The sequence below is a fragment of the Apostichopus japonicus genome, chromosome 2 (assembly GCF_037975245.1).
Source record: "Apostichopus japonicus isolate 1M-3 chromosome 2, ASM3797524v1, whole genome shotgun sequence".
Classification (NCBI taxonomy): Eukaryota; Metazoa; Echinodermata; class Holothuroidea; order Aspidochirotida; family Stichopodidae; genus Apostichopus; species Apostichopus japonicus.
The window spans coordinates 24,114,412-24,141,449 of NC_092562.1; the positions used below are offsets into that span (position 1 = coordinate 24,114,412).

Sequence of the window (27,038 nt, forward strand, 5' to 3'; positions counted from 1 at the left end):
CCAATGAAAACCCAAGAACTCTTCAAATATTTTCTGCGTTTGTTTTACAGACAAAAGGGAGGAGTGGCTCGTCCTGATAAACCAGAGAATAACGGAACTGACGTCAGAGGGAATCAATTGGTCAATCACCATGGTGATGTAAATAACGAAATGGTGTTTGGTGACCCTATATATTACAGTGTAGAAGATGGAGAAGTGAAAATACCAACATATGCTCTGCCTGATCAGGAAATGTTTAACAATCGTGATAGTTATGAACCCGAGGCTTCGATGAGAGACGAACACGAATATTCCAAAACAATATTCACTGAAAAGAAAGAGGCAGTTGTATTCTGTGACAGAGGGCCTCAGTATATAAACTACAAAATCACCGGGCATACCGCTATAAAGAAAGCTTAACTTGGTATTAGGAAACCAGGGCGCAGGTCTTTAAAGGTCAAGTGACACGTAACACATTTCCTTCAAACTTACACAAATTGAAAAGCTACATATCAAAACCCTATATTCCAAATTTGGAGTTCCAGAATTGTTTCTTTGCTGTTTTAATTAAGTTAATAACCAAGCTAATTCCGAAAGATAATGACGTCACGGGGGGAACCGCCAATGTTACCAAAACTAAGTATGCCTAATATGCTAACCGAGATCAAAGCCGTAAACAATACGTCACGAACAGTAAACAAAATATCAGATGAGAATGGGTGCACAACAGTACGAGAAAGTTTCGTGTTCGTCAAACACTGTATACAGCGATAGCTTAGTACCAGTGCACTCAGCCAGCCTAGCTGCCTATAAGTAAAGATTGGCTTGGACCTTCGAGCGAATCTTATGTGTGCAGTGCGCCCTTCACCAGTTAAAGTTTCGATTCCTATCGCCTATCCGCGCAACTTGGACTTGGAACACCAACAGCTCGCCGTCTACAAGACAATGCCGTTCCTTCTCTATTTGGAGAAAGTATCTTCAAATCTCGAGGAGATATACAAACAAGTAGACCAGTAGTTGCGAAGCTGGATCGGAAAAGAGTAAGTGTATTTTCTGGCCTAGGCCTACTACAACAATGACTAACTTGGTATTATTACTATCTGACAGTAGGCTAATTCTTATAATTTCGTTCAGTTAGTTAGGCCCTAAATTAGGTACGGCGACGATAAAGTTAGGCGTAGGCTAGGGCTATATTAACTTTCATTTTGTGGTACATCATGAAAAATCCAGAATAACAAGCATAAGATGTTTACATGTCATTTTGCCCAATATTATAATGTGCTCCCACCTATCTATATACTCAGAGTCATAGCTCATATGTTTCACAGTAAATGACATCCTTATATTTTGCCATTTTTGTTGGTAGGGCTGCAATTTTTGTTGCAAGAGAAAACGCTTGTGACAGGTACTTTCAAACATATCAAACTGCTTTCTTAAATGAACTTTCATAACTACCTTGTTATTTTCTTTCCCAATTTTCAATACTTAGATTAATCTAGAAGCTGTTCCCCAACCAACTGCAGTGAAAATAAAGGCAGGATTCTGCAGAATGTACATCTCCATCTAAAGGTAGCATGATCTTATAGACATGTGCTTGATATTACCGAAAAACAGTTGGGAAATGGGGGAGGGGAGGGTGGTGACAGGTATTAAAGATTTAAGTAGTCAGTTTTGAACGGGATACAAGGAATCTCACCAGTAAAACATTGAGGCATGTATATGGGGGGGCAAGCTACCAGACAAAAAGGAGGCAGGGGGGTTGGGGGGAGAAAATGTGGTAGAGAAGTGTAAGCTAGGGTAATACAAGGAAGAATGGAAAACTTTCATACATCTATAGAGTATTCTATAGCAGAAGTGAGTACAGGGGCCAAAATTTTAGAAACAGTACTCGTTGAAAGCAAAATAGCAATTAAAACTGCACATCGGGCAGGCTGACTAGGGGATAATATACATTGTATTTTATCCATCATGTCCGCCTGCCTGACGAGAGTGGTTGAGGAGGCTATACCTGATGGCTTCACAGGAAAATATAACGGCTACAGCTATAGTTACTGAGAGAAGGGAGATTACATTGTAGTTATACTATATGAAACCAAGCTGAAGTCATTTGCAATGCTCATGGTGTGAATGGCCCATATTTTTGCAGCCACATAAAGCAGGAGGATATGCTCTCCTTCAGAAAAGATAAGTGAACTATCTAGGCAGCTGACCCCTGTCCAAGAGCAGCCTACTGTATGTGTGTGGTATAATAAGCGTTTATTCTAATTTTCAGTGAATGTAACACATGTAGAAGTCCAGTGTTCACTGGTCCTCCTACCACCATTGAAGTTGCTGACTGGACCAACAGAGACAAGAACACCATCAAAGCAACCAGGGCCATCTCACAGTGGCGATGATAGTCCGTCTGCTGCTGTGGCATCCACATCGGGATAAACCGAAAAACCGCCAGGTAGTCCGGACTACACTCCATCAGTTAACTCATCTGAACATGACAAAGATGACCCTTCAAGGTAATTTTCAAGATTGATAGTAGATTAGTCTGGAAAATCAATTGGTGCCATAACTTTCTCGAAAGAGGATCATTATTAATTTTGACACCAACACTGTGGGGCAGTCTGGAATGTGTGGTGAGGCCATCAGTCTTTACTTCAATTAGCATATACATACTGTATCTGGTAGAGTTGTCACAGCTGTATGTGAACAAGAAATAAAGGCACAAACAAGTAGTTGGATTTAACAGAGTATATTATATCTTCACTTGGCTGGATATCTGCTACTGAATACAAATGATGAAAGTTGCATCTTGTACACTCTTTTACCATGGATTACAAGAGGATGGGACAGGATGTTACTCTGGCCACATGTTTACTTTACTACATAAACAGTGGTTAAGCTACTGAGACAATGACCACACATCCTGCTGAAGATTACATAATCCATAATATTATGTGCACAAACAGGTGTAGGGTTTTTGTTGTAATCAGTAAAAAATATATTGGAATTGTTCAGACACAAGTTGTCAGGTAAAACCTGACCCATGTATCCACACCAATTGAGGTGTACTCAGCTGTCGCCTTAGTTGGGCATCCAAAGACTTGACCGACAACTGTGCCAGGCCTATTGACCGAAATGGAGTGATTGGAATGCCTCTATCTAAATGGTATGTTTTTATGAACTATTATTATATTATTCTTCATATCTTTACTATTCTACAGATTATGTATGGGAACTTCTTGACTGCTTGCAACCACTTCTGCAGAAGTGGAACTCTGGGAGAGGAGTGTCCTGTTCCTGTCAGAAAAGAGCCCCCACCCCTTGCAAGCTGACTTACTATTTGTATGCAACTTTGGTGTTTCAAACATGTTGCCAATTTTTTGTTTTTCTCGAAAAGAATTGACAGCAATTTGCTGTTTGTTCCCCTCATGGGATAAAATGTGATTTTTTTTATCTCATTTATGATCAAGTAACCTTGATATTCCATGGATTAATGAACAATTTCAGATTGATTCTCATTACACTTTTATTAAAATGAAAGCCTAAGCTCTCCAGATCCCATTGACATAGTGGCTTAGGGTACTTTATTCAAACTATTCTTCTATTTTAACCTAGTATATTTGAGATTTCAATCATCCAGATTTTGTTGGCAGGCTACTAGAAGTGACAGCTTTGCTTACAAGAGAGAATACATACAAAAAATTAACTTGAGTTTTTATTATTTATTACTGTTATGTACTTCCCAAACTTGAAAATGTAAAATTTCATCCAAGGTTGTAGTTAATACCATGAACCAGAAAAATGTAAGCTGGAATTCCAAAATGTTCACCATTCAGCCACAAAACAGACAGGACTGAACCATGTTTCTATAAAACTTTGCAGAAATGATACTATGACTTGGCATAAACAGTCCACATTCTCACAGTCTTGATAATTTAAATCCTTCATACTGTTCAGATGGTAAAGCTTCTCTAATCCTCCTTACTGCATATGATGGGAGAACAACACAAATCTCCTTCCCTAAAAACTGCTAGCTCATCCGTGCAAGTTGTCTGTATGCTGTGTGTCTGTATTTCCTGTAAAATAATCATATGAAAACCAGCTATAAAAGATGAAGACACACAAAAGCTTGGTAGCCATCTGGGGACGTCAATTTTAAAATAAATATCTATATGATTTCCAGAATTTGCTTGGCCCCTAAATCTGCCTCCCCTAAAGTAAGCCTAGCTATGCCATTTATGCAAACTGATCATTGTATCTCGGGGACTAAAATTTGTAAATGGATCGTGCACAAGCATGGTGGACATTTTTTGTGTGGCATTTGGTTCCATGGCTCAGTGTTAATGACTACTATGTCAGTCAGCATGATAAGGGTTAACCTCAAGGGCATTACACCAGGTTTGGGACAAAATGACCTAATCAGAAGCAGGTTTTGAACATGGTGCACAAATTTTCTTGATCAAATCTATATCTTAATGTTATTCCTTTCACAACGAAACAAAACTAAACTATGAATACACCCTCTGTATTGTTACATCTTTCAACAGCAGGTCAGAGCAATGAATAAAGGTATACAACAAAAATAATGTATTCTATACTTACTCTTGGATCCTGTTGTCCTGTGCACGTCCACCATACTGTTGACGGTACATGTAGTAGGCTGTCTGAAGAAACAATGGGTTCAGGCACATAGCTTCAAAACCTGGGTGTAAGGTGATGCATGCAGCACCTTCTTCATCCATCACAGTCCTTACTTATCTATTTCGCTGCAGCATCTACACTCCCTTGCTATAGGCATCACAGCACATTGGCCACAATGACACCTGTAAACAATACAAACCAGCTCAAATAATAAAGAGCCAATTCAATGACTTCATACCAACCTCAATTATTGGGGCATACTGTACTAACATGTCAAAATAGAAAAGGGGCACCTCTGAAGGGCAATCTACTGTTGAAGCTCCTTACAAGTAACATCACTAGTAAGGAGGGGGTAGCCTCTTCTTAGAAGTCTTGCCTCTGTTGGGACAATGCTGCAAAGGAAAATAAAACTGGCCGATGTTGCCTCGTTTCCAACTCTTTCCCACTTCTGAATCCATTCCCTAGATTGAGAAAATCTGGTTATGAAATTAGCTCAAGCGGAAATGACAAAAAGCTGGTGTTAGGTGCCACCTTCTCCCTCCCCCACCCTTTCCCTGATTTGTGGTAACTTCACTAATTTGCCACTAGGCCTACAACTGCTAGGAAATTAATAATAGGCCACCTCTGAATTTGATGTGCACTCTTCCAATTGGCTCCTTCAATCTACTAACCAAATGAAATATGTCTGTGTGACATGTTCCTGGGGCATGTGCTGCCACAACTTTTAAGGAAAATAGTAACTTCCTTAACTCAACTCGACCGCACATTCATGTTAATTTTGCTGCCCCATCAATAAATTGGCTAGCTAAGTGTATGAGCAAAGTTAGGAAACATTTATCGGTTCTAGGCCTAACTAGTGACACAACTATCCTATATACAGTATAGTACGCTTGGCGTATCGTTACCGTTATATTCCGTCAAGACGATCAATTTCGACATCGCTGTCCGATCCCGCTTCCTCTTCGCTGGTCTCCGTTTAGAACATGTAGGGAAAAACTTCCCCAACGAACGTCCACCATGGCCTCCATTACCCTTACTTCTTTGTCGTTCTTATCTAAATACTGTGTGTCAATGCCACCGGCAGCCATTTCGCGATATGTATAAGCTACGCTGTGCTGTGTATATATGCGTACTACAGTGCGTGTATAGAAACTGTATGTGGTATAGCAATAAGCAGTTCCAAGCAACGATATCATGCACTTTCGACTTGGTAAACAAATGACGTCATTTGTTTTCGGCCTTCCCTGAACGAGTCAATCTAGCCGATTTTTGAGGAGTTTATGTTGCTTGACAGGAAGAAAATGCAAGGAATTTATGAAAAAAGAAGTCAATGGATGTTTTGTTTGATGTCTTATGTATCAATGTGTGATTTTTCATCTTAATCCAAATCTTAACTTTCTTGTAACAGACTGCTGAAAAAGGTAATATTTTCGAGAGGTTTGAGATTTCTCCATACCCAATGCACTGCGCAGAACATATACAGTTTGCACTCTTCTGCGCTCCCCCCGTGACGTCACTGAATCTATTACGTAATAGTACTTTTTACGGATTTCTACCCCTTTGGAGAAGGAAAAAAATCGCGGTGTTGGGTTTTTGTTAATGTAAGAATTGTTAAGTTTAATATTATGTAAAGTCAAGTCTACGTGTCGCTTGACCTTTAAGGATCTCAGGATTTCCGTAGCCGAGTGTTATGAATTGGAGGCGTAGCGGTATTCCCAAGTATAAACAAAAATATATAAATTTGTTCACTCATATTGTAACGATTTTCCTCATAAATATTTTTTTCATTTTATTTTATAAGGTAAGATTAAAGACAAATTCTATAATTTCCTTTTCTTTTCAATTTCATGATATTAAATATAGGCCTATGTATATAATTTCGATTATGCGTCATGTTAGCCATGTCATTTTTTTGCAAGTTGTGATTGCTTGATGGTACACGCGGGCTATGTTATTCAAGGTCTTAAAGCTCAAAACTTCTGAAATTTACACAACCAGGTCGGTCAGTGTAAGAATATTCACATTTGAGTATAACTTAGTGGAATCCATTATTAAACGAGGATTGTGGAAAGGTGTATATATGTATAGAGTTTGATAACGAGCTTCCGGCAATCTATAGTGTTTTGTTAAGAAGTACTGGTTCAGGGGCGGATCCAGGATTTTGAGAAAGGGGGGGCCGACATCCCGATGGTAGCACTTTAGTGATCTGCGTCCTGGGGGAGGGGTCTAGGGGGAGGGGCTCCCCTCCCCCTTGGAAATTTTTGGTTAATTGTGAGTGCTTGGATGCAAAATGGTGAAACATTTCGCCAAAAACTAGAAAAACCAGAAACGTTGCAGACACGCTTTTTGTGCACACATTTTTGCTCGATAGACACATATTTAAGAATGCTCAACAGTGCATGTACAATGGATACACTATTATTGCGTCGATTCGTTTTTTCTTTTGCGCGAAAATTATGACGCCAGATTCACCCTAAGAAAAAACATAAAACAAGATATGTTCAATGAGATAATTATGATATACTTATTAATGAAATGGGGGTGTAGGCGGTTTTACACTATCTAACGCACGTAGTCGCCAAGAACCTGTAGTAGTATTTTTAAGGGAGGGCCTGATAATAAGCGGAAACGGATCACCGACCGAAAATATATCGGAATTTGTGGATTATTTCTTGCTTCCTATTCAGGGGCGTAGCGAAGGTTTTTTTGTTGGGGGGGGGGGTGTGTGTGTGGAGAATTTGATTTGCCGACGGATCTGGAAGTGGTGACTGAAATGGGGGAGGGGTCTAAGGGGAGGGGGTGTCCCTTCCCCTTTGGAAAATTTTTAGTTTTGAAACGTCCTTAGATGCAATCTGGTGCATATTTTAAGTCAAATTTGGCACCGTAGAATTTCCATTTCGATATTATTTTGATGGCAGTCGGCAGAAGAAGAATTAATTGGGACCAATTATCGAACTGTGTTTTCTCTTTCACCGATCGTTGAAATAGTGAAACTTCGTGATGAAAATGTTCAGAAAACTTTCCGGTAATGAGAAATAACAACATTCATTGATATACAAGCGAGAAACGTTAAAAATTGTGAGCCGTGTCCTTAAGTTTTCCATGGAGAACGAATGACATCTGAGATGACGTCATTCTGAACAGAGGATAATAACAACACGTTGTCACACGATAGCACGACTCATGGGCTACGGCCTATACGGAAGCCTTTAATTCCATTTCTTTCACTGAGTTGCCGGCGATTCTGGCACTCGTCTAGCTGAGCCTGGCTACAGTAGCTATACTGACGGCCGTGACATTATCAGTTATTTGCCGAGAGGTTTTTAACTTGCAGGCGTCGGGTGATTGGATTGGTGAATGAGTTTATCAGATGAAGAACTGGAAAATCGAAATAACCGATAAAGAAGCTCCCGTTCTCCTTTTCTCTATTCAGCTTTCCTTCTTTCTTCCCCTTCCGCTCTCTTCACCTTTTCTCCTTTTGCCGACAGACCCAAAATTTGCCGACAGCGACCAAATTATTATATATAATATAATAAATCAAAAAATAAAACCAAAATCTCAAAGGTTTACTTGTTAACTCAAGGTTTCATACTAACGAAGAATCAGCTGACTCTCAAGGTTCACACGAAGCTCTTTTAGATGCTCTTATAGCTGCATTATGAGCCCATAAAAACTCGTACACAGAAAATAGATGCATTTTGAGAACGAGACGCCCAGCCCGAATATAAAATATTCAAAGGCTACTACTGATGAAGCTCCTATAAAGTTTGAGAGCAGAAACCGGTCTAGTTGGTCATAAGAACCTACACTAGTCTCTCCTACTATTAACAGTACACTCAATTCACCTAATAGGTGCAATTATGCTTCACCACGAGGAGCATGCTATAAGTTCATGTTCCTTGGGCCCTCCCTTAAAAATACTTCAGGTTCTTGGCGACTACGTTGCGTTAGATAGTGTAAAACCGCCTACACCCCGTTTCATTCAGATAATTATGATATACTTGCTAACTGTGCATTGATTTTCCCTGACAGTAATAGTCAGCACTATAGTACTGAGCCGTATCTAATTAATACGTGATGTCGCGTAGGCCTGGTAATTGCCTTAGTTTCAAATTTGGAATAAAAACGATCGCGTTTCAGGGAAGAACAGCTGGATATATATTAGGCTTTTCTTTCACCAAGTTATGCCTGTTAGGAATTTAAAGTACTCCCACATAAAAAACGCAACTGATTTCCAAAAAGGGGGGGCCGGGGCCGGGGCCGGGGCCGGGGCCGGGTCGGCCCCCCCTGGATCCGCCCCTGTGGTTTATCACAAATATCTGGTCTTTGTACATCTATGCAACTTCAATGTTTCATGGACAATGTCGAACACATGTAGACCCGTACGCAGGGATGGGATATCGGGGTGTGTGGGTGGGGGCTTGCGCACACACCCACTTTGTCCACCTTTCAAAGGAGAATATTTGTTCTTGCTATTTTGTTACATGCATAACAAGACAACACTATCTGCGTCAAAATATTGTCCCAAAACAAATTAATGTGGTTGCAGAGCACATATCAACGTTTTACATCACTCTTAATTATACAAGAATGGACCCCTCCCCTAGAATGGTGAATAAATAAAACATAATCTACATCTACTTAAACGCCCCACCCCCCCCCCCCTAAAATAAAACAGGTCTGTCATGATTGTTATGGGTCAAATCACAGCATATTGGTACACAGGAATGCGTGTACCTGTACAGCTTTCACAGCGTAATACTTTATTCTTAACTGTTTTCTTTTTATTTGAGTATTTATTTTTTATTTGACCAGGGTGTTATGGGCCATAATGGCATTTGTTAAACTATAACAACTACAAAATCCAGAAATCAAAATAAGCGATAACGAAGATCTGAATTAGCAGTGTGTCATACATCTTTTCTTTTCTATTTTCAAACGGGCTACAAAAGGTTTTAAGTAAACAATGAGAAATTACGTATGCATCATGCGTTATGGAAACAAACAACTGATGAAATGAGTTCTAGTCTTTTTATCTTTCAGTTTCTTTGTTTCTCTATAGGTTTTCTTTCCCCTTTCACCATTGATACATTGAATGACAAGTGTAACATTAAAAGATACAGGCATGACCTTAGACCAACAAGGAAAATATTATATGGAGCTGAATACAATTCTTCCTGCAAAATCGAATAGAAAATTTCAAATAGGTTCCTAAAAAAACTTTAGCTGGCATTAAGTTTTTTGTTTGTTTGTAAATATGTGTATTGGTTTGACTGTTTGTAGTCGCAAGCTTTACCACTATAACTTAAGAGTCACATGGCAAGCTTAGATAATCACATATTTTGGCCGAGTGGGTCTAGCGAGTGGGTCTAGCGATAGGGTTATATCCCTATGAGTGAATTATACTGCAACAAAAGCACGGAATACCGTTGTCCATTCATGTAAAGCACTAATTCAAAAAAGAATTTCCATCCCAGAATGCTACAATTTAATGAAAAACCTGTTAAAGATAAATAACCACCAAATGGGCTCGATAGGTACCCCGTTGTTCTTTATTTCTTTTATAGTTTATCAGGTCTCATAACGATGCAAATGTGTAAATAAAATATTAACAAGAATAACGATAATTAAGCAATTCATTGAACAACAGTACGTTGTATAGCATAACGATCTGACGAAAGGGCATACTGCGCCTGCGTCCAGTTGGGAGAGCAACACGAACCGATGTGTTATGTCAAGACGTATAGCGACACCTAAGCATTGTATACGTGTTAAGCACGTTCTTGGGGTTCGTTTTCTTAATACCAAATAAATAATACAGATATCAAACTGTATACACTCATTACATATAGCTACTAGTTATCAATGCAAGCATTCCACTCTATTAAACAATTCGTTTTCTTTTTCATACTGTACGATTTATTACGATGTATCATAATAGCTATATTTGTGACAACAATAGTATCAGCAAAGCATTGACCCGTAACTGGTTCTAATATATATAATACTACGTGAAGAGGAAATAAATGTAAAGCCAGTTCCCCTATTATGTTTTACACTAATTGCAATTGTTATTACATCTATGGTTATACAATATAGGACCGTAACGTTCCTCTTTGCACACAGTATTAAGATTTCTCTGGTTTGAGTTTGTTTCCTGCTGGAGAACGCAATCAGTGTTGTAACTTTTAATTTGGTCGGATTGAAAAGTCACTGTCTGTCTCGATAAACATCATGAAGCCTCAAGCAACTAACTATGATCTCTTCAAGATATCTCACTACGTATTACTTCTTGGATCATTTATCGGTGAGTATATCAATCCTGTTAATACGTTGACAACTATTATGAGATTTTCTTTTTGAAAACAGTTTGTTCCCTACTTGTTATTATATGCGTATACTACAACAGAGTTAAACACACTAACACAGATTCGCTGTGGGTATATGAGAAAGACTTGCAATTTTGAAATTAATTTTGCACGACTCTTTTGGAAAAGGAAAACTTTAATGTGAATTAGTTTTAACACAGAATAAGACACTCTTAGTACATTTTCAATACATGATTTCTAAACTCCCGTTACATAATGTATTTCATTTAACCTTTTCTACACGTGATCATTTCTGACTTCAACATGTGTGTGGGAGACAAAATATGATTGCCATAAGCCTCGATTCGGTGAAATTCAAAAGTGGATTGGTGTTGGGGGATGGGGGGGGGGGGGAAGTGGGTCAAATCAACCATTTTTGGAGGGAAACTTTTGGAAGAGCAAAAACGCAGCAGTATAAAGTGCAGATCACGTGAAAATTTAGAGGGATGGGGAAAACCTCTTACTCCTACAGCCCCACGCTTAATCGGTGAACGAAATTTATGAATATTTTAATGTTTACGTGAAATTCAAAATTGCGACAAAGCTTTAATTGTAATATAACCAGGGTTGTTTATGAACCATTTTTGAAATATACCGTCTTGCGTTGACTAGCTGAGCAACATTTCGAAAAATAACAAAAGCGGCAATTACAAATGTACAAAAGCGGCATATTGCTTTATAATTAAAACTGTACACTGTTATATTGGCTGGAAGTGCAGGGCCTCCAGAAGCTGCAGTAGTTTCATGTAGTATTTGTTCGCCATTGTAGCGATTTTGGAACGTTAAAATAGCCAAAAAGAGGAATTACACTCTTTTTTTGGGGGGGGGGATGTATCTCAGAGCCCTAGTTGGGACTCAGGGGGTTCCTAGGCGACGTCCAGGGAGGGGGTGGGGATCCCCGGAGATATTCCTCGTTATGTCGTAGCGAGTTGAAACTCACAGCAAAACGGAAGGACTTTAGGGAAAATGTTTTAGTTTTGTTTTACCGCAGCCGAATAGGGGTTGGTGTGCAGAGGGCGGGTGAGTGGGGGGGGGGGGTAGCACCACTTCCCCTGGTACTGCCTCTGGTCATTGTATACATTGAAAGGATGACATATTTTTTTCTCTCAAGCATCGATATCGTGTGGATCTGATTGTAACGACTTTGGCTAAAAAAGGCATAGCAAGCTGTGGAAACGACGGAGACTGGGAATTTTATTCCTTCGGCAATATGGGTAAGTTAAAATCATTTTCTGGTGTCTGAAGTTGATAATATCGCAAAATTGCTGACAGTTTGCTGAATCATAGGCGAAAACCATATCCTCATAGCATGTTTGTGTCGTGAAGATATGGATTTTTTCCATTATTATGATACTTTTTAAATGAATCTAACGATGTGCAAAAGTAAGTTGGCCTGACGTTTCGATCCTAGTAGGATCTTCTTCAAAGGCTTAATGACAAGTAACAGTAACAGAAGGGACAACAACACGCACAGAATACAAACAGGTTAGTGAGTATGGTGAACACGAAGATATAGATGCCGCAAACTCTACAATAGATCAGATAGATGACATTAGTGGTTGTGCAAGTGATGTGACCCTTAGTCTTGTGTGTGAGTTGCATGCTGTGGCTGGTGATGGAATTGGATTCAACAATGTGGTGGCTGCAGATGATGCATATCAAAGTACGATCACATTTGAAAGTACCATGCTGAATGGGTGAAGGGTTAGAAGTTAGAGGTGGAACAGCAGCACGCACAAGAAGGTCTCGTAGGTTGCGTGGACGTCTGTAGGCGATGGTGGGTTTTTTCAGGGACCGCTCGATGGAGTCTATCTGAAGTAAGGAGAATGTTGTGGTTGTTAGAGGTGATTTGCTGAAGAGCTAGGAGGAAGATTTTGGGTAGAAAGTAACAACGAGGGGAGCTTGTTGTCGCAATCTCGTCCCTTTTTGTCCTTCACTGCCAAAATAGATGATCTGGAAAGGGAGCGGACTCTCTGAATGGCTTCACGCACCCTTCTGGCCCCTGGCAGTAAGGTGTTTTTTTTTTCAAAGCATCTGTATGGAGAATGAAAGAGGAATTGTTAGAGCAAATGCGACGAAGACGGAGTGCTTGACTGTAGGCAATTCCAGACTTGCAGTGACGGGGATAGCAGCTTGAAAAATGGAGATACTGGTGTGTGTCTGTAGGCTTGTTGTAGTGAGAGAACCGTGTACCTTGCGAACAGTCACATCGAGAAAGTTAACCTGTTGGTGAGAGTAATAAGAGGTGAATTTGATGGTGCTGTGGAAAGAATAGATTTGATTGATGAAGGTGAGCAGGCTATCCTCATCACTGGTCCAAACGAAGAAGATGTCATCAATGTAGCGCCACAAGATAAGAGGAGGGCAGGGAGCTGTACTGAGCATGCGTTCTTCATGGCTAGACATAAACAGGCAAGCAAAGGAAGGAGCCATCCTGGTACCCATGGCAGTCATGTGTCTTTGAAGGTAATGCTTGTCCATGAACGTGAAGTTTTTTTTTTGTGAGAACCTGTTGCATGAGAACTTTGAAAAAATGTCAGAGATGGGTGGACAAGGGTGGACCTTCTCAGACAGGGCTGCACACGTGACTGCGATAACTTCAGCATGAGGAATCTTAGTGTAAAGAGAAGTGACTCCGAAAGCACCGATGATGGCTGTACTAGGATTTGGTTCTTGATATCTTCAAGTTTCCTGAGAAAATTTGGAGTGTCATGGATATAAGAGTTAATCTGAGGAACTAGAGGTTTGATGAAGTGGTCCACAAACAAGGATATCTTCTCGGTGGGGGACCCATTGCCTGAGATGATAGGCCTACCAGGGTTACCAAGCTTGTGAATTTTGGGCAGAAGATAAAACCTAGCTGCCTTACAGTCTGTGGGAGAAAGGGAAGAAACAGCCTTCTTAGAGATCTGGTTTCGCTGGTACATATCAGTAATGGTCTGTTTTATCTGCTGGGGGAAATAACTGTGGGATCAGTATCAAGAAGAGTGTAAATATCCCTGTTGGAGAGATGACGCGTGGCTTCCTTGATGTAATCCTGTCGATTGTGGATGACAACTGCAGAACCTTTGTGGGTTGGCTTGATGATTGTGTCACTGCGAGACATCAGGGAGGAGAGTGCTGTACGCTCATCTCCTGGAAGGTTGTCGTGTGTTCTGCGGAGAGGAGACTGGTTAGTCTCAGAGCTGACGGCTTGTGTGAAGGCTTCTAAAAACAGGGACTCTGTTCTTAGGAGGCATCCAAGAACTTTTCTTGTAGAAGGGTTCCCGTTCAGTTGGAGGATCATCTAGGAGAAACTCACGAAGGCGAATTCTGCGAAAGAAATGAGTCAGATCTTGGCTCAGTTCCGCTTGATCAAATGACGGAGGAGTAGGACAGAAGTTGAGTCCTTTGGAGAGAAGCCTAAGGTCTGCACTGGTAAGAGTAGAAGAAGATAAGTTAACAACTGCAGTTGAGGATGGTGGTTTAGACTCAGGTGTGGTCTGGGGCCTTCTAAAACGGTTGCAAGCGGTACGTTTGCGTCTTTTCTGAAGGTCAATCATTTTCCTATTTCTTTTTTTCTGTGAGTTCAATGTTCTACTGAGACAAACAATAGTTAATTTTGTTAGTGTACTGAGTTCATTCGTCATCGGTGCAGCATGACTGTAATACAAGCTTCAGCCTCAGGATATCATACTTGAGGCCATCTAAGGACGATTGGCTGTGTTTGGTGAGGATGTTTATGAGACGGATGGAGGTGCTGTGTAGAACTCGGTTCCACTCTCTCTGGAGTCCTGGAGGGAGTGTCCCTAGAACTGGTTGGTGTGTAACCTGAAGACCTGAGGGAATAATACGGGAGAGAGAGTAGAACCTGTAGTTGCAAAGATGGATAGAACAGCGCTGGGATTTCTGCATCAATTTTCTGAGCTTCTGAAACAAAAGAAAATGATGAGACATGGTGAAAGCAGCGAGATGAGTAAATGATAAAAATGAAATGAAAAACTGAAACACAGGAATACAAATACAAGTACTAATACAAAGTAGATAAGGAGGATCACCCAAAGGGATACAGTAACAGAACAGCTGAAACCCACCATCGCGTACAGACGACCACGCAACCTACGAGACCTTCTTGTGCGTGCTGCTGTTCCACCTCTAACTTCTAACCCTACACCCATTCAGCATGGTACTTTCAAATGTGATCGTACTTCGATATGCATCATCTGCAGCCACCACATTGTTGAATCCAATTCCATCACCAGCCACAGCATGCAACTCACACACAAGACTAAGGGTCACATCACTTGCACAACCACTCATGTCATCTATCTGATCTCTTGTAGAGTTTGCGGCATCCAGTATGTTGGCGAAACCAAAACCACCCTCAAGAAGCGATTCTATGGTCACAGATCCACAGTCAACACCATGAAGACTGAGACCCCAGTTGGAGAACAATTTAACCTTCCCAAACATAACATTACCACGACATGTCCCTACAGGGAATTTGATCATTATATTGCCGTCCTGACCTAGTACGAATCAGCAGAGAGAGGCTGTGGATGCAACGCCTTCGCACCAGTCAACCTCATGGGCTCAACATTCAGGAAGGACATGTCTAACTTGTCTTCTGTCCCCCTCATTCTCCCCTTGTTCCCCCCCCCCCATCACTCCTCCTCTCTTAGCTCTCTTCCACTCTTTTTCTCCACACCTTTCTGTCTTTTTCCTTCTCAAGTTTATTCCTATCCCCTTCCCTTGATCCTCTCTTTGTCCCTCTACTGTTTATCTCCTACCTCTCCTCTTCCCCTTATCTGCTAATCCCCTTACATCTATATCTTTGTGCTCACCATGCTCATTAACCTGTCTGTATTCTGTGCGTGTCCCTGCGTGCGTGTGTGCCCTTCGGTTACTGTTACTTGTCATTTAGCCTGTGAAGAAGATCCTGCTAGGATCGAAACGTCAGGCCAACTTATTTTATACATTCTCTCACACAGACTCTCTAGTGGATAAGCAGTTTGCTAACAGTTTTATTTTATTTTGAATCTAACAATAGCAGAAAGGATGATGTCATCAGGACAGTTCAATTGCAAAAGTGTTTGTTTTACTTTATAATACGTCAATCACTTATCCACAGAGGTAAAGAGATTCAGTGTGATACAATTCTAAGTACAGAGCTAAGCAAGCATTCAAAATGTATCAGGTTGTAACGATAAATCTAGAATAACAATATAATTGAGTAATTGAGTTTTCAAAGGGCATTTACCCAGAACACATCCGTCCTAATGTGATCCAGTTTCATGGAGTAGTTTAACCATTAGCTAATCACAATATGTTACATTCAATCAACCATATCTCGAGTTAGGAACAAGATACTGAGATAAGGTTTCTAACTTACAGTTTGGATTATTTGTCTTTTACATTTAAGGGTCGTATCGTCTGCCACCGGAGTATTCCTTTAAGTAGTTTTCGTATTTCATATGGTTTCCTACGTTAGTCAAAAGTTTTGCTAATATATATATATATATATATATATATATATATATATATAATTGAAATCGTAATGAGTTGGGAAATCAAGAACAGTGAAAGAACTTCCAGCCTCCACCGGGATTCGAACCCGGGCCTATATATATATATATATATATATATATATATATATATATATATATATATATATATATATATATATATATATATATATATATATATATATATATATATGTCGTAAATTGTATAATGAGAGACTTCAGTGCTATATATTTCACGAAGAAGGCTATCATTTGACTAAGTACAACGTTATAATTGTCTTCTCAACAGATACCAGAGATTGCTTCCTATGTGCCAGATGGCAATCTGATGAGCTGAAGATATTTGAGCTACTTGTCCCTTGTCTCCCGGAGAATGCTACTGGATCAATAAGTCTGAACTATTTTTACAGCCCTAGCGACACGAGTAATGGTAACATTGCATATGGATGGGAAAGACATACAAAGGATGATTGTAAGTCGTTCAACATAATTACCTCAACTATTAGTGGTGGACAGACGATATACAACTCTACTGCGGGAAAGACATATGTATTTGCACCAACTATACAAATATCACCAGAGAATAACAATGCACCAGTATGTATATAAATTTAATGGATTATAGACTTGACATTTGGCCTTATTACTCATGTCACTACAGATTGTTACAGAAATTAGTATTATAGTGTAGACCTATAGGCCTACACTGAATTGGATGATTTAAGGCAGCGTCTGTAAAAAGCTAAATGTTTTAATCACGTATCATGCGGTAGTGTGTTAATCTTGGAATAAACGATTTAGATAAATCGATGATGTCAAACTTATTGTGATAAATATTTGCTAATGACACAGCTATGGTGACATTTCACCACCAATTCATTTGTATTTGTTATTCGTAAAGAATCAACATGCCTTCCACATTAGCAATCTTAAACATTGATGTTTGCTAGTTGGGTCTTGTTTACTATGTAACATCGATAAAGTAACTCGATATTTGTAATCATTGGAAGAGTCATCTTACGAAACGACGTACCTGTCATAAAGAGAACAGCCGATTCACTCAGAGATTACAGTAACTACTGTAAATCTAAAGTTTTGTACCACAGTAAATACTGGATCGTGCTGACAAATCTGATAAATCGGTAGAATGTGCTATTAAATTTACAATAAGAACTGAGGATATTTGTAATTCGAACAAATCCCAAACAACTGAATTTATTGGAATGACATATATCCTCAGTTCTTACTTTAATCCTAATAGCACATGCTACCGAATTATAGCACGATTCAGTTTTTACTGTGGTACAAAACTTAAAATTTACAGTAGTAACTATATTCTCTATGTGTATCGGGTGAAGAAAACGGAATGGTTTAGAGTGTAGGCGTAATAGCTCCTGAAATGTGCGTATGAAATCCGCGCCAGAATGAATTCAAATAATGAAAAAAGCGTCCAAGGTTTGTGAATAAAACAAAATGAAATGGTTGTAAAAATATAGATCATTAGTAAAACATAGTATACCCAAAAGCGTGCGCGTAATATTTTCGGGCGTTATGTTAGTGAAATAGAGGTAGAACAATTTTCCTATTAGCTGAAATGTATCGATCGGACTGGTCAATGCTTTTTAATTTCAATTCTGGTTATGAGTTTTAAGTTGTTAATGTTGTATGTTTTTCCTCCCTATCATGAATGTTTCCTTTCAAGGATATACAATCGCTGGCAAAAGGCAATGCTTTGAAGACGAGTTCTTGCCGCCATTCGAAGGTCACTGGTCAATCCCACAAGCGAGCGAAAACTGCTGTTCAGGTGTATCAGCAAATGGAACACTGTACAATAAAATGTTTTTATATAGAACATCCTGACACAGGCCGCAGATACGTCCCTCACAAGTATAGTCCAGAGGGATTTCATATTAATTAAACATAACCCGCTAAATACAAGGCAACTCGAAACAAACCAAAATAAACATAACTGATTTACAAAATGACATTCGAAACTTACATGCCCTTGAAAATTTAATCAGTGTTCCAATAATAGTGTGGTGACATTTGTTCAGACAAGTCAAATAATTTCGGAGGACTCGATTGCTGGATCCTGTTTCCAAATGTAAAGGAAGAAGGGTGGACCTTTCTTAGCGTACATAGTAACAAACTTTCAGAGCATTAACCTAAATATATGAAGCATCAATAAATACATGGTAGTGTGATTATTAACAGAGAGTTCGGGAAGTCAAGCGAAGTATAATTATTTAAAGAGAATTAAGAAAATAGAGAATTGCTTCAAGTCATTAAGTAATCAAAAGGATTAAGAGGCATACTCACCTTTACTTCAATTAGTTATTTACTCCTCATCTGTGAATAAGTCAACTTTCGGCCAAACATCGAAACAATACAAGTCTTATTTCAACACCTATAGTCAAAATAGGAAACTGTAATACTATAACTATATATATATATATATATATATATATATATATCGAAAACAACTTGCTTATCAGATCCGCTTTCATTTACTTAAGGAAGTATTTGTATACACGTTAGTATGTTAGCAGTCAGCTATGCATGAGAGACATTCTAGTTTGTGCGCATTATATGTCTTGTTCTCAAGAAAGAAACATGGAGCTTCAAAACTCAATCCAAATTTTATTTTGTGAGCTGCTAGCTGCTTTCCTTGTAGGTTCAATTGCGCCGAATATGGTAAGTTGCTTTCACCATTTGACGACTTGAAAACCATTGTTGCGATGCGATGGAAACTGCTTATTCCACCAGTGATTTGCAAAATATATAATTTTCTAATTTAAATTCCCATAGTTAGCCGTCGCGGATGCAGGGGTGAGGTGTGGGATGTAACCCCACCATCTATTTTGACCCAACACAAACACATAAAATAGTAATTAGCATAACGTGCATGTAGACCTGATTACAGCCTAAATATTCCCCAAAATTCACCGTTTCACGTGTAAAATGTAATTGTTTCCTGGTGGAATGAGGACCTCCCTACCGCCTTACACGGGGATCGGATTAAGCTACTCCGGGCACACCTCCCCTGTTTAAGATACGCACACGCAAATATGCTATCCGCGTCATTTAAGAGCCGTGAAAGAGTGTTTTCTATAGGAAATTAGGGAAATTGCGATAACATTGATCAAAATATCGCTCGGTTGGACAGGAAATAAACAGCCTTTGCTTGCAATAACTATGTCATGAATGTTTGAAGATCAATTCCTGCGACCCGTTAATGAATATTTATGGAGATATCTTAGTTCAACAGTCGTCTGTTGTAGCTCAGTCTGTAAATCTGTGATGCCATAACGCCAATAGGATGTGAAACATTTTCCCTCTGTTTTTCATTTCATGATTCATGGTAGATGTAAACAGTGTAGACCCTGAAAGCAATACCATCATTAGTTTTTATTATGAGCTCCTTATGTTAGATTCCACAATTGCATTAGAGAAAAGAAACATTTAATAAACAAAGACAAACGTATGGATGTTGTTGGCTAACAACATCCAGGATAACAAAATGTGTTTCACAGCGACACAAAAGACAACAGCAGAAGCCCAGCCTGTCAGTAATTGAATTAAGTTTAGTTTACAATACACTTTAATTGTAATTCGTAGGTAACAAAGTCCTGGAGCATACTGCAATGTTGTAAAAGCTTATATGAAACGACCACGAAATTTTACATATTATACAATATTTTAATGCCAGGTTATTTTTTGTAATATCAATTAAATTAAATTCACTGTCTTTATATGTTTAATTTATCCCCAATGTGACGGCCAATTGTAATATACTGAAATGAACCATGAGTATCTTTACTAAAATTAAACACTTATATTTAATTCTTTTTTATCGGAAGATCGCCGCAACCAGCTACGATACTACACTTTCATTGAGTAAGTTCTTAATCTCTTCCGCAATATCAAACTAAATTACCCTACATTGTGACAATCATTAAGATAATATTCCTTCTCAACTCATCATGTCTTACCACTCCTGTTCATAATTTAATAACCAGTACGTTATTTAACATACAATAACAATACAATGGCTTATATTGTCTTAAATTTAACTTTCATTCTGAGCAGGCAAAAGCATGTGTGACCTTCAACAACCACTGTATCCAATGGATTGTAATGGAGCCTTAACCATGTTCTCTACATGCAGTACGGGCTCTGGTGTCTACCAGATCAAGCCCGATGGGTATGCAGAACCATTTGAGGTGTACTGCGAAGATGATTTAGAAAATGTGGTTTGGACGGTACGTATTAGATTCTATCACGTTTTATAAAACATATACAAGGGAAATAAAGACATAAACGACGTCAGGTAAAATAAGTGCAACTCTAATGTAAAGATACAATACCCATGGGCGCAGATCAGTCTTGGGTAATGGTTGGGACGCGTGTCCGTTCCCTGATATTATCTAAGCGGAGCGCGACGATGGGTTCGCGCGTAGCGTACAATAAATATTTTGGCAAATATACCACCCAGATCGCCGGAAATAACACTTCCCAGACCCAATGTTGCTCCCAAACCTCCTTAAGTTTAGATCTCATGGCTTAGAAATTTAGTTTTGGGAAAAACGTTGGCTTCTGCAGAGAAAAAATCAGGGACAAATAATCCAAGTAGACTTTTGTATACGATGAGTCTGGGTCTGGGGTAATCTCCCAGAAAACAATCATAGACTTCCGCAAATGAGATTTCCGTCCTAGATTTAACAACTGTGGATAAATATAATAAAATGAGAACTGCTGCAAGGCATTTGAACAATGCTGGATCAAACTGCGCTAAAGTTCAACAAAGGGAAAATTGAAATGCAGACAAATTGGTGGGGACACGGTATATCATGTCCCCACCACTGAAAAAGTTGATGGGGACGCGTCTCGCTGTCCCCGCCAGGATCTGCTCCCATACAATGACCTATTATGGTTGAAAAAAGGGCATTTTGTTTTTCGGGTGTCAGGTGTTGGAAAGACACTTGGACGGATTTGTTGGATTGTTAGATCCTGGTAAGACTATAAAAATCGACGTCTAGTAAACATGAGTACAACTTTATTGCGATTGGTTTCTTTCGCATTTTGACTAATCGTTCACTGTGTTAACCAGTTATCAATTTGTTTATTTTTCGTTAAAATAAAATGACCTATTATTGAAAACAACGCATTCTTTCGTACGGTTTCAGGTCTTAGAAAGGCGCTTGGACGGATCTGTTGGATTTAATCGAACCTGGTTGGACTATAAAAATGGTTTTGGTTTCTATCGTAGTGAATTTTGGCTCGGACTTGACAAAATAGCGTATATAACAAACCAAAGAAATTATCAGCTTCGAGTGGAATTTTCTACAGAGTCGAATATTACATATAAGCTGCACTATGACTACTTCAGGATCACAGACGAATGGGGAAACTACACATTATCAAATATCGAGTTACACATCTCAAACCAAAGTAAGTGCACTTCACTAATATGCCTCGCGATGATAAGAAATATTTGCTGAGAAGTAGTATCGAATAACATTGAGCATGCATGTTCCCTGGAACCGTCTAGCGATACAGATAGTAATATTAGAAGTGATATGTAAAAACGAAGCTTCAACTTAGACTCAATTTGCTGACGCAATTTTGATTGTATATAGTCTACTAGATCGGTGTCAATTAAAATGTCTTACTTAAATGAACAAAAACACAGATAATTAATCTTAAATTTGTTCTTGCTCTTTCTCAATTCATGGAAATGAGAATCCTTCTGTGAAGAGAATTGTACTTTAGTAGACGGTGATGACAAATTGAATCATAATTATACGGGTTAACATTAGCAATTGATAAAATCTGTTAAATAATATTGTGCACATTGACGTTATTCATATCGTATTTCAGTCGAATATTTTTACCGTCTTAGTTATTGTTACGATCGCAATAAAGATTCATGGTTGTACCAATCAAAAGATATCATTATAAAATAGTGATGATATTCTCCTCAAATTGCACCCACTCCGCACTTGGTTATGTTAAAAAACAGAAACAAACTAATTTGTAAACTTAAAACTGTTGGTGGCTAATATTTACTCCTTTATGGAATAATGCTTTTGGAATGGAGTTACTTCACTATCAAATGATCATTATAGTAATAACCTTCACTCCTGAATGCCAAAAAATAAAGGAATGAAAATTAAATCAACCACGTGAATTATGTTCGTTCCTTGCAAACACTTGTCTGGTTTTAATACACTCTGCTTTCACTGATCCCTTTTCATATGTGATCATGTTCACATGTTCTAACAGTTCGACTTGTTAAGGGCACCACTCACTTGGAAGGACGCGTCGAGATTTACCACAACGGTCAATGGGGCACTGTTTGTGGTAAATATTGGGATAACAATGACGTGTCGGTGGCTTGTCGTCAACTTGGTTATAGTGATACAGGGATAGCAACAGGTAACGCTAACTATGGTAAAGGGTCAGGCCCAATATGGCTGGAAAACATTGCTTGTTGCGGAGGAGAAGACAGTATTGATCACTGCGGTAACTCTGGATGGGGACAACATAATTGTGGACATAACTTGGATGCTGGAATGCGTTGTATAACAGGTACAACTGTCTCAATTATGTTATATGTACAAGCTTTGTAATAGGCATATATAAATCACTGAATACATATTGGGCAATACATATCATAGATATAAACATATGTTTGATCTCTAGAGTAAGGCAAAATATGTCACCAAAAACAGAACTAGTATTGTTCGATACAGGTGACAAACGCCTACAGTGGAATTACGACCTTCCTTACCGGTTTCGAACCTCTGGACATACAATCAGCGTCCATAGCATAGTGGTCAGGGTGTCCGCGTACAGAGCGGGACGCCCTCGTTCGAAACCCGATGGAGGCTGGAAGTTTTTTCACTGTTTTTGATTTTCCAACTCATTACGATTTTCAATTATATATAAATGTCTATATATATATATATATATATATATATATATATATATATATATTTATATATATTTATATATATTTATAAATAATAGTTAACAGAGGTGACCAAGTGTTGAAGCCGAAATTTAAACAGTCATTGCATTATCTTAAATTTTTAATTCAAAATAAGGATTTATCATAGCTTGATATTCTTGCTAATTACAAAGGTACTGTACATGTGTAATGCTGTGCTTTGTTCAGAGTTTTTTCCCCAGCTACATTACCTATATCTAACTAACTAACATATTGTAGACTTAGGCAAACACAAACACGTTTTTCAAACGTTATTAAAACTTTTCGTCCTTTGTTTTGATAACGTTATTTGTGGTGTAATAAATATGTCACGAAAACGTTTTCAGGCTTTTATTTCATAACATGTTTTCGTTAAAACATTAATATAACATTAACATAACATTAATATCTCATAAACACGTTATGCCAAGGCTCTTAAAAGAAATGTTATGATAACGTTTTCTGTTTGCTGGGGAAATTTAATTTCTAGTGTCACCAACACTGTTTTTCTTTTTGCAGCCCAGTCATTTGCTAATATCGCAGTCTTACTGAACAGTCCAGTCATAAATGACAGCCTTGATTCGACTATAACAGTTTTCAAATTAAGTAATCAGAGTGTTCAGTTTGATAAAGCCGAGTTCCAGCGTGGCCCACTTGCAGGACAAAGATTGATGCTCACTGGAAATAATCCTCCTCATCATAGCACCATAGAAGAAGATAATTCTTCAGCAAAGTTGATTATGAGCGGAACAGATCTCTCTGTAAATCAGAAAGTTGGTATCTACACTATAACAATATCTGAAGGTTCAGACACCGAACAGCTGCGTGTGGTACTACTAATTCAAGACCGTAAGTTTAGAATACCAGCAGGCAATGGTAAAGTACAGTAGCTTTAATAAGGTTGCTGGTCTTGGGATTATTGTTTTAACTTTCTAGTGATTTTATCCGGGTTTTCTGCAGCAGGAGTGGAACACAGTTTGTGGTTGTATAATCTGTGCGACTTGAAAAAATCCTTTAAACTGTTTGATTTAGACAGTATCTTAAAAAATGCTCCTCTCAAATAAAAAGAATGAACATCAGCTAAGGAAAGTGGGGTTTGGAGGGGAGGGAAGGTATAGGCAGATGGTAAGCTTCACCTGTTTTTCAATTGTGGGGCAGAAATTTTGGATGCACTTCACAGCAGTGTTAGATTATTCAGTTATTCAGCCAATCAATTATAATTAGTAATACTCAAAATATGTCAAATTTTTGACTTGTTGGCCCCTTCAACAACAAGGGCCCCTTCAACTTGATTAAAAGTCAAATTTGTTGACAATATTAGTACAATTTGAATGCAACACAGAAAATTTTATGGTTAAACTTCCTCATGAAATTAGCAATTTCAATTCAGAATAAATTAGAAAAAAAAAATCAATATTTCAAGATAAATTGACAACATTATGAGGAAATAGTCCAAACTTCACTTTGAGATAAACAATTCGAACTTTGGGCATCAGAAGTCAAATATCTGTTAAGAAAGTACATCCAACCAGTTGTCAGGGGTATAACCTGTATAATACAGTAAAGCAAATTCGGTTTCGACCAGACGTAAACATAGAAATGTTAAAACTTTGAAAAGGAAATTTAGTTTGGAGAGAATAGTCAAAATTTCAAGAACAAAAGTTAAAACTACCAATCCCATTAATTTTCTACCCCTAAACTTTTTGTGATCTTTCTACTCCACGTATGCAAAAGCTAAAAGGGAGAACAATAAAAATATTTAAAAAAAACAGGGGACATATTATTTAAGATGAACTGCAATTTATGAATTATTGAAGCTGAATAGTGCAGCGTGACCGTTTGATGATCTAGCAAGTGATCAAAGGTAGTTTGGGCCAATTTGAATGCAATAGGAAAGTGAATATGCAATATGAATGATACAGTTGAAGTTCCTAAGTTTGTAATATACACAGGTGAATGATTGAATTTTTGTTTCCATGCAGTTTCCCTGTAGTCCCGAGATATGTATAAAAATTGTGCTCTTTTGAATTTAGTGTTCATGTAACTTGGAGAGCGTTGTAGTCAAATGGCTATTAAAGCCAATGCAGTTTGCGATCTAATGGATTGCAGGTTTAAGTCCAGCTGGCCAGATATGAGTCCTTGGGCAAGGCACTTTAGCTCCATTGCCTCTCTTCACCCAGATGTGCCAATGGGGACTTTGGTAACTTGTAAATTAGGTGGTGATTTGTGGCTGCACCCTATGGAAATTCCCCTGAGGTGACATGAAGAAGTGGCCCACTGTAATGTTTAAAATGTGCACACTTTTTGGTGAGTGGGTTCGTGGTACAAATTACCAATGACCAGCAGTTAACTGTAAGATCATGGGAAAAGGCCCTGCCTCCATACAAGACTGTAAAAACCTTGAACTTTAACCTTGAAACTTAAAAATAGAATGTAAATATGTATTTTCAAAATTTAATATATATGTTTTTAGTAGTTCTATTTTTAATTTTTTTATTAACTTTAGCACCTGTCACACCAGTTCAATACTCTACAGTAGTGGTACGTGGTGAAAATGCCCGAGTTTCTGTGTCAACATCAGTAGAGCAGTCGGCACTGAGATGGCGCAGGGATGGACGTTTCTGTAGATCAACATTAGATGATTGTACATGTACTGAAACTACTTCATGCACTGTTCAAACTTCCGAGCTCTCAGACTCATTTGTAATGGAATCTTTCCAAACTGGACGATACAGGAAAAACAATCATGCTATAATGAACGTTATTATCAGAGGTAGGTTTTGCTCGACGGTTGATTTCTTGCATTAAAAAAAACGTCAAACAAGTCACTTTCTGTTAACAATGTTTGACACAACATTTTAGGGTAATGCACAGATGTACCTTTCTGAAATAGGCTGTGTACTCTGAACTTGTGTCTTAATTGAGGATACCTTACAAATTTGAGAACAAAATTTTCAGCTATTCAAGAGTTTTTGTTGTTTTCCAAAAAGCCATATTGGTTACAAATAATTAAATCTGTTTGAACTCCTACCTCCATCTTTGCATCCTGACTACATGGACATTTGCTGCAGTCTGCATAAGGTTCAGACCCTCCAGCAATCACACCACACCTGATTGCCTACTCCTACCTCCATACATGCATCCTGGCTACATGGACATTTGCTGCATTCTGCATAATGCTTAGAACCTCCAGCAATCACACCACACCTGATTGCCTACTCCTACCTCCATCTTTGCATCCTGGCTACATAGACATTTGCTGCAGTCTGCATAAGGTTTTGACCCACCAGCGATCACATCACACCTGAATGCCTACTCCTACCTCCATCTGTGCATCCTGGCTACATGGACATTTGCTGCATTCTGCATAAGGTTTTGACCCACCAGCGATCACATCACACCTGAATGCCTACTCCTACCTCCATCTGTGCATCCTGGCTACATGGACATTTGCTGCATTCTGCATAAGGTTTAGTCCCTCCAAGGATCACATCACACCTGATTGTCTACTCCTACCTCCATCTGTGCATCCTGGCTACATGGACATTTCTGGAGTCTGCA

At 38.7% G+C, this 27,038-nt stretch overlaps 3 protein-coding genes across 6 annotated transcripts in view; 2 read left to right on the plus strand and 1 right to left on the minus strand.

Moving 5' to 3' along the window:
* Positions 1–6,495, plus strand: part of LOC139982857 (uncharacterized) — an 87,263-nt gene extending 80,768 nt beyond the window's left edge. For 2 of the 3 annotated variants that reach the window (XM_071995993.1, XM_071996013.1), the window contains 3 exons: positions 51–1,548; positions 2,252–2,489; positions 3,195–6,495. In XM_071995993.1, the coding sequence (XP_071852094.1) occupies positions 51–399 (349 nt within the window). In that variant the 3' untranslated portion in view covers positions 400–1,548; positions 2,252–2,489; positions 3,195–6,495. The remainder of the gene's footprint in view (positions 1–50; positions 1,549–2,251; positions 2,490–3,194) is intronic. The other variant, XM_071996003.1, reaches the window with a different exon arrangement.
* LOC139983124 (gem-associated protein 4-like) overlaps positions 1–27,038 on the minus strand; it is a 182,073-nt gene that overhangs the window by 95,865 nt on the left and 59,170 nt on the right. The gene's annotated exons all lie outside the window — the stretch shown is intronic.
* Positions 10,768–27,038, plus strand: part of LOC139982778 (receptor-type tyrosine-protein phosphatase mu-like) — a 138,023-nt gene continuing 121,752 nt past the window's right edge. The window contains exons 1-7 of one of the 2 annotated variants that reach the window (XM_071995874.1): positions 10,768–10,921; positions 12,094–12,196; positions 16,776–17,083; positions 20,347–20,383; positions 20,576–20,748; positions 21,673–21,937; positions 22,772–23,077. In XM_071995874.1, coding sequence (XP_071851975.1) covers positions 10,871–10,921; positions 12,094–12,196; positions 16,776–17,083; positions 20,347–20,383; positions 20,576–20,748; positions 21,673–21,937; positions 22,772–23,077 — 1,243 coding nt within the window. In that variant the 5' untranslated portion in view covers positions 10,768–10,870. Of the gene's footprint in view, positions 10,922–12,093; positions 12,197–16,775; positions 17,084–19,096; positions 19,181–20,346; positions 20,384–20,575; positions 20,749–21,672; positions 21,938–22,771; positions 23,078–27,038 lie in introns of those variants that run through there. The other variant, XM_071995882.1, reaches the window with a different exon arrangement.